Source organism: Gavia stellata, chromosome 6, assembly GCF_030936135.1.
Source record: "Gavia stellata isolate bGavSte3 chromosome 6, bGavSte3.hap2, whole genome shotgun sequence".
In the NCBI taxonomy this organism is placed as follows: Eukaryota; Metazoa; Chordata; class Aves; order Gaviiformes; family Gaviidae; genus Gavia; species Gavia stellata.
Genome location: NC_082599.1, coordinates 58,344,272 through 58,352,944, shown reverse-complemented (window position 1 = coordinate 58,352,944; position 8,673 = coordinate 58,344,272). Strand labels below are relative to the sequence as shown.

Sequence of the window (8,673 nt, the reverse complement as noted above, 5' to 3'; positions counted from 1 at the left end):
CCTTCCCAAGTTGGGCTCCGGCGGCTCGGGGACGGGGCCGGCGGCGCCTCCGCCCTGAGGCGGCGCAGATGGGCCAGCGGCCGCGGGCACTGCCACCGCAGCCCCCTCAGCGCGGGGCCGGCGGGCCGCGCCTCGCCGCCCTCCCTGACCCAGCCCCAGCGCCGCGGGGCCGCCGCGGGCCCCTCGCCTCCGCGCCCGCCGGGCGGCGGCTGTAGCCGGGGGCAGCTGCCGGCCAGCGGCGCTCGCGTCGTTGCAAATCCGCCGCTCTGCGGGGCGGAGTGTGTCCCCGCCGGCTTGCCGTGCGGGGAGGCGGGCCGGGGGCCGGCTGAGATGGGAGAGAGCATGTCCAAGAGGCTGAAGCTGCAGCTGGGCGGCGAGGCGGAGATGGAGGAGCGGGCTTTCGCCAACCCCTACCCCGACTACCAGCCCCACGGAGCCGGAGCCGCGGCCGCCCCCAGCACGGCGGACACCCAGCGGGACAAGGCGCCGCTCCCGCCGGAGGAGGAGTCCCTCCCCTTCGGCGCCGATGGGAAGGTGAGTCCCGGGCGGCGGGCGGACGCGCAGGCGGGCGCCGCGTCCCGGCCCCCCGCGCCCTGCCTCACTCGCGGGGCGCTCCCTCCCCGCAGGGGCGGCCCCGCGGCGGGGGCGCCTGTGGGCGCTGCCCTGAGGCGGCCTCCGGCGGGGCCCTGGGCCCGGCCGCGGCCTCCGGCGGCGCGGTGGGGCGGCCCGCGGCCTGTCCGCGCCGCTGCGGAGCGCCCAACCAGCCCCTGCCCGCCGGCCGGGCTCGGGGGGGGCCGCCGGGCCGTTCCCGCGCGGGCGGCGTGGCGGAGGCAGCGGCCTCCAGGGCTCCTGAGGGGAGAGGCGGGGTGAGCTGAGGGAAGGAGCGGGAGCCCGGCTCAGCCCGGCCGCACGGCTTGGAGTCGGTGGAAAGTGACTGCCGTAAGCTGTTTATTTTCCCCCTGAATGCGAGAGAACACGGTGCGGGCCTGGAGGTACGAGCGCTGCCTGTGCTGCAGTTACCACGGCGGTTCCGTCACAGCACTTACCAGCTGCCCGAGTTTCACCAAAGGAAGCACGCAAGGAAGGGAAAAGATGAGCGCGCGTCTAGAAAAGACAAGTTTCTCCTCAGGTGACAGCAGCACTCGGGCTGTAGGTGCTGCTGGACCGTTCTCTCCAAGGCATGTGTTTACTGACACGCACATGTTTGTAGATCCAGGTGCACCATGACAGGCCCCTGGCAGGTGGTTTGGGCCAGCAGCCGGTCTGTCTGGCGGCCCTGGTCACACGAGGTTCTGGTCACACGAGGTTCTGGTCACACAAGGTTCGCAGTCGTTCCTGCTCTGCTTATCTCCTTGACACCACACGCTGCTGGTTGGGGAGCTATGTGCGTTATAAGCTTTAAGCACGGAAGCTCCTCTGGCCTGTTACCATGCAGGCTGGCTTACGCTGTAGAAGGAATACCACAATATGGACCTTCTGTTATTTTAGCCCCTGAGCAGCCTCGTCTTTCCATACTGTGCTGCTTTGTCTTCTTTCGGATGAAAAACACTGCATGGTGACATTGCTAGAAGCACAAATGCACTGGGTGCGAAGCTGACTTTCCTAACTCACTGAACTGTACGCTGGGGTGAATAAAGGAGAGCCTTTAATCTCGGCTCTGTATTTTCCTGCTTGTGGCAATAAGGAATTACCTTGATTTACTGATAGGGTGGGACAAGGATGGTGATGCCCAGCAGTGAGAGCAACATTCTTCCTGAGCATCGTAAGAATGAGCAGGACAGCATCAGCTCACCATCGGTCTGAGGCAATGAAAGGTTTCACTAATTGTTGCAACTGAGGTTTATGACATTGTGCGTGGCTAAGCAGAGCTCACAAAAGAGAATACTATGGGGGATTGGTGTCTTACTGCTACAGCTAATTGCAGCTGTCAAAAGCAGAACTTGGCACTTCAAAAGGGTTAAAAAGCAAGGGTAGGTTTGGAAGTGAAATCTGCTTTGTTTTTACGGAAATCCCTGGTAGTATATTCAGTGCTGGTAAAACTACTTTTTTGTGAAAGAGGACTATGATTTCTTTGTTCTTTTGTATCTGGCTCAGTATATAAAAAAACATCCAAGTATGATGAGTTGAAGTATGAAGGCAGAGAGGAGATGGCAGAACAGCTATAGCTAGATATTGTTGTTAAATGGGTAAAAAACATACCAAGAACTTTCTTCTAAGGCCTTCTGTCGGCCAGTCATCCTTCTTACATCCTGCTTTAGATCCCACACTTCATGTCCGTTTTTTTAAAGAGAAATTAAGCCTTCATTTACTGTTGATCTAGGTTGACTACAGCTTTCCAAAGTGAGAACTGATATTGGAGGAAAGTGAACTTCCTTAAAAAATTTTTTTAGGGAATACTAGCTGTATTACTTCAGATTTAATTCCTCAATGAATCCAAATTCAGAGACATTCTTCTGTGGCAGAGGTGAAATGAGTTAGTCAAGAATTTCTAGCCCTAGATTCACGTTAGGAGTGTCTGTTCTGCTCTGCTGTAGATGAATGAGTATGCTATTTTACAGGGGGTGCAAATCTTTTCTTCCCAGCATCAATGGTGGATGACATTCCTTGTTACCGTCTGGCATTTGGCAGCTACCTGTGCGGGTTTGTTCAGAAAATATCTTTAAGCACCTGTGTAGCTGTGTATTTGATAAAAGGTGGTGTCTGGGCTTTGTTACGTTCAAAAGTATGAAGCTCCTCTGGAAGAAAGAAATCATCTTCTGTACCGCATTGAAGTGATGTAACTACAGCAACTTTCAGCTGAATTTTTTCAACTCTGTGCATTTCATCAGAGAAGGCAGATGCGAGTGTACATTTTCTTTTGTTTCTGCATCTGCAAAATCTGAGGAATTGTCTTATATATTTCTGGGCTAGAACACAGCTATAAGTATATTTATTTGTATTTATATTCTTTGCGGCATTTGCATATTGTCAATCCTAGTACTGTCCTGACTTTTATGAGACTTCCTGATGAGTATTTTGGGGTGCTTTTGTTGTTGTTTGTGGGTTTTGGTTTGGGGTGTTTTTGGTTCTTTGTTTTTGGGGTTTTTTGGGGTTTTTTTTTTTTGCATTTAACAGGCTCCAGTCCCATCAGAGAAACATCTTTGCCTGCCTAAAGCCCCAGTGAAGACAAAAGGACTTTACGCAGGTCAGGGAGTCTGTTCTGTAAACTGTACACAATAGCACAAGTTTCCTAAAAATGAGAGGAGCTTTCAGAAGCCCTCAATGCAATGCATAATTTCTTCCTCCCATCTGCTGCTGTGTGGAGCGGTGAGCGCTGAGTGACTCACGTAATGACAGCCAGAGGTGTGCGGGGCTCTGCCGTTGTCATGGAAGGCAATGCATTATTAATCCCTCCATTTGATTTCATAAGCTGCCACGATTGCCATCTAAAATTCATGGGGCTGATGAAAGGACAAGAAGCTCTTTGAGTCACTGTCTGAAATGTGAGACAATTGGGACAAAGTGCTGTATATGGAAGCGTGTGTTTGTATGCATAAGGTACAGTTCAGGAAGCTAGAAGGTATGGGAACAGGAGAAGAGAAAACAAGATTTTGGGCTACTGATTTGCCTTCTTGAAAACAGTCACAATAAATACTACAGTTACCTAGGTGAGCTCTGCTCACGTAGTTGAAATTCACTTTTTCTTAACTAGATTTCTTCACCCTGAAAGTATCGTGGACTTGAATTGCTTCTGTAACTTGTCTGAGCGAGTTGAAGGTAATAATTCATCAGACAGTAATAATTCTAGATTAATAAGAAACGCAATTTTAAATGTAAGCCTCTGTTTAAAAAATGACAAATCTTTAAATTAAATATATATCCTGTAGCCTTTTTCCTTTTGATGTGCATCTCATAGTGATACCTTAGCCTGAAAAAGTACCTATAGATGTTGTCTTGAGGCGGTCCAAAAGTTTTCAAAATGGGAATTTAAATGGTCAGGGGGGCAGAGAAATGAATAGACAGCTATAGATTCAGTACAAAGCATATTCCCTAGTTCATGGGAAAATCAGTTTGTTAAGTTTCATTTAATTTTTAATTCACTGTAATTGTTTATTGGGGAAGGTATTAATACTTGAAAAGCAGATGTTCTTCTGATAGTTTCCCTGCATTGTAGGCAACTCTAGTTACAAACTCACCTATTCTTAAATGTGGCAGTATCAGGCTGTGGGCCTGTGCCGGTTGGGAACCAGAGAGTAATTCGTCTGAGCAGTATTGTGCTTTGCTTTCCCACCTGAACTGGAGCAGAGGCAACCTATAGCTGCCCTTAATGTCAAGACTTGTTGGCATTGTGTTGCCTATTAGCTGTGGGTGGGGGACCAAGAATGGGGAGGTCTGCACAGGCTTGCGTAAAGTAGGGGCAACCGGTTGTCCTGGCTCAGAAACTGTTTATCAAAACCTTTGTGTGGTAGAGAGCTATGAAGCTGTAATGGATTTCCTGGGAAAGGGTAGGATGAGGAGAGCTTGCTGGTAAGGGGTGGTGATGGCTTGTTCCAAGGACCTGGCTCCGTGGGTGACCCACCAATACCAGCCTCGAATTGCCCACTGTCCTCGGAGCCACCACAGCTCGATGGCTACATCCGTAGTGTAGTCAGGTGTGATTTGGGAGCCACCTTCACACCATCTGCAGGCCAGTGACTTGGGAACTAAAGGCAGGCGGATCTTACCTGCTCATCCAGGGGAAGGTGGAAGCAACCCCATGCCTAGGCAACCTGATGTGGATTTTGTGCAAGAAGAGCATCCCTGGTGTCAAGGCGTTATCACGTCCCAACCCCCGATTTAAGATTGCCTGGATTTGTTGTGGAATCACAAGGGCGTAGTCTTTGACAGCACTGAAATTGGATTCAAACTGTATGATAGCTCACTAAGATGCCCAAATGGTAACTTCTTTTTTAGGGCATTTCTTTCCTGATAAGTTTTTTCTGACTTGCCATAATGTTTTAAGAATATTAATAAAAGGTTGTGTGTTCTGACAAATTAAGGCTTTGCAGGGGACTCTTTGCAGGGAACCTGCTTTAAAGCTAATGATGCTTATTGGCAAAGATTATCACTTAGTGGGGATAAGGAATATTTACTTAGAATATGTTTTGGGTGATTTAGTGGTGTTTAGTTTCCTGGTGTTTTCTCAATCTCCTGTTAGTTCTGATAATTCCTTCATGCAGCTTTTCAGTCTTCCTCCTTCTTCAGATTTTTTTTTTCAATATATTTTAAAGTCCTTGCTTTGTCATTGCTTCACTCTTCATTCCCCTCCCTGTGGTGTTTTTTTTTTTATTTGTTGGGTTGTCTCGCTGGGCATTTTAGTTGTCTTGCTGAGAGCAGCAAGTTCTCTCTGTTCTGAGACTGATTCTGCAACCACTCACACTAGTGGGAATCATACCACTCATTGCACTGGAGGCAAAATTGAACCTCCAGAGCCGATAACTATTTCTTCTCACTTTTTTTGCTGGAGATGTGCGATGGGGTAGCTGCGTTTCTTGAGATTGCCACTTTTTTTGGCCATTTCCTGGCACCCCGTTTTATTTTAATAGAGAGAGGATTCTGTGTACTGCAAATCATGTTTCTGTTGAAGGAAAGTTTGGTTTGCTTTTTGGGAGTCTTTGTCAAAATTGAGCCTGAGAATCCGTTTATTGTACTTCATTGTCCACCACTAACTCATGGCAGTTAGTGTACACAGCCTGAGAGGAAGAACTGCTGCTGCTTTCCTACAGCGCACATCAGCATCAAATGCCGCTTAGCGCTTTTCTGATGCTTTTATATTGAAAGCCTCTCCTGTTTTTCAGGACAACACTTTAACCACATGCTTAAGCCTATTTGGTTTTAGACAACCAGTTCTGAATGAAGATACTTTTTTAAATCAAAACCCAAGTTCTGTTTAAATTGTCTCACGTCCATCCACCCTTCACCAGTTTCTAGTTTTACCTTGCAGACCTGTGCGTTAATGAGTTGTTACTCTGGCTAGTTGCGTGGGCAAGTGCAATAACAGGTACTTATCTTCTGGTGAAAATAAATTATATTTGGGGTCTAACTGCACAACACTGATACGCTGTCAAGTTCAATACGTGGAATATACCCACTGTCTGTGCATCAAAATAATTTAGACAGTATCGTTAGAGGTTTTAGCTTTTTTTACAACTTGTGGACCACCTAACCTAAAATGTCCCAGCTAGAGTGGAGACCTCTGTGTAGTGAGTGACTTTAAGTTGTACTCACAACAGACTTTGATTTCTTAGTTTTCAAGAAGTAGCATGCTAGTGTTAGGCTACCTGGAGGACAGGTGATCTTCAGTATTGCTCTTTTGCTTTATCAGCCTCCATTTCCCAAAACATAGGATAATGTTCCTCTGTTGATCATGTTTATTTTTGTTACCAATAATATGAAGCTTTTTGATGACTCTTTATGATGATCTAAGTCTTTAGGTTTTGGTTTGTTGCAACCTAATCACCAATGAGACAAATAGCTCCTTTCACACACAAGTGCATTAGAGGCACAGGTTCACTATTTCTTACATGCTTTAAACAATTCTTTCTGTCGCTTCGATGGATTGCCTTTTAATGCTGGTTTTCACGCCCTCATCCCCTCTGAGGTAGGGTGATGCCTGCATTTAAAGCCTGTTCCTAAGTTGGCATTTGTAGCAGTGTAGTAGTTCGCCTACAGCTATTGATTTCTCTCTCTCTCTTTCCCTCCCTTCCCCCTTTTTCTTTTTTTTTTTTCTTCTTTTTTCTTTTTTCTCTTTTCCCCTCTAGCACATGTATGGCGCTAGGTGCCAGATCTCTGAAAAACAGAGCAATGTTCTGTTCTACAGACAGCAGTGTTTCAAATCATTTATTAAGCATGTGGTTTTGCAGAACTGGGATTTGTTTCTGGAAGGACCTAACTGAGTAGTAGCAGAGCGCTGTGTTTAACTGTTTCAGAGGCTGGGTGATGAGGTTTCCTGGTATCTGGTGTTTTCAGAGAAGGAAAAAAAAGCTGTTGTTGGAGCTGTAACAGTCTTTTGATTTAGGTAAAAACAAAGTAAAACTTGTTTTTCTGTACAAAAAGGCAGGTCACTTCCCAGCTGACCTTGCTAGGTTCTGCATATGGGATCCTACTGCCTTCTGGCTGGCTATTGCAGGAGCTCTGTGGAGGTGAGTGTTGAGACCTCATCCTGCTTCAATAAACCCGTGCTCCAGCGCGTGGGTGTGAAACCTGGCTCCCTTACAGGCAGTGGCGAAGTTCCCAATGATTTCAGTATGGCCAGGATTTCTCATTTCAGTAGATCTCTGAGTCGTCCCCCACACTGTTCTCCCTTACCAGTGTCTGTCATGTCCCTCGTGCAGTCTTCTGTGCAAGTTTGGTTTTTGAATGAGTCTTCACTGCAGTGCCAACTTGAGCTGTTTTTTTTTCTCCATGAAATGTGCTTTGCCTGAAAGAAAACCCATCCCCATGTTATGTCTCCTGTTCTACACATCACCAACAATAGTCACTTCTCTCTGAAATCTCTCTTCTTAACCTGATTCAAACTGAGATAAAAGTGTTACTTTGTTCAGTAGGTAGCCCTCTGTGTATAGGCCATCTCCTTGCTGCTGCTGCGTAATCGATCGCTTCCTTCTTCAGTCCCCCAAAAGGTGATGGAGTAAAATAGAATAGTGTAATGGTAGAACAGAGTTAATAGTAAGATGGTTGTTTCAGGAGCTGGTGGTGGTGAGAAAGAGCGGTATGTTAGCAGCTCTTGAGGAAACTGAGCTCAGGTCTCCATTGTTCCGTGGTGAGTCTGCACAAGTTACTTGGCATAGATGTGTTGAGATGCAAATAAATGCTTTGAAAAACATCGATATCTAAGTGTCTTTGACAAAGGCAAATGAGATAACTCACCCTGTGTCAGTCAAACCAGAGTATTACTTCTGACCACAAAAGGAATGCCGTAAGGTCTCACAGTTGCGTTGTCAGACTTACATAAGCACTGTCATAACTGGTCCAAATGTGCATGCTTTATTTTTAAAACTTGCAAGACTTCAAGTTACAGGCTTCTCTTACCTATCAGAAATCATCATATAAAACACATACATAGCAGCTGCTTGTTGCCTCATCTGCTCCTGGTGCTGGTTTGTTGTGAAGCACAGCTGTAAAGCTGGATATGGCTGTAATTGTATTTTATGGTAATATCAACTGCAAGTGAAACGTGCATTTCTTTTAGGAGATTTTTATTTGCATTGTGGTGTTATTTTTTCTAACGTGTGTGTGTAGTTTTAGTGCTGGGTTTACAAAAGAAGATGATTTAAGTTCTTTTTAAGAACCCTACAAATGAAAGAAAGCAGATAGGGAAAACAGGTATTGCTGACAAGGACAGCATCATTTGGACACCATGTCATTAGTGCCAAAGGTGAGCGATGTTACATATACGCTTATATTCCTTAAGTTTTTGTTGGCTTCAGAAGGCTTTGGATTGGGATGTAGCTTTGCATACCGCCTCACTGCAATGGAAAAAGTGATACGGTTCAAAGAAATCACAAAACAATTAATTTGCAAAACCAGCGTGTTTGTATTTTTCTGCACAACTTTCTTTCATGCTGATAATGAGCCTTTCTTGTTACCATCATCAATATGGTGCAGGGTTCTGTTGGGTATTATGGGGAACAAGCTCTCGTTTTTGTGTTTTGC

At 46.5% G+C, this 8,673-nt stretch overlaps 1 protein-coding gene across 1 annotated transcript in view; it reads left to right on the top strand.

The window, feature by feature from the left end:
- The first annotated feature begins 330 nt into the window (after positions 1-330).
- LANCL2 (LanC like glutathione S-transferase 2) overlaps positions 331-8,673 on the top strand; it is a 32,592-nt gene continuing 24,249 nt past the window's right edge. Inside the window, exon 1 of the mRNA XM_059818463.1 lies at positions 331-534. Within this exon, the coding sequence (XP_059674446.1) occupies positions 331-534 (204 nt within the window). The remainder of the gene's footprint in view (positions 535-8,673) is intronic.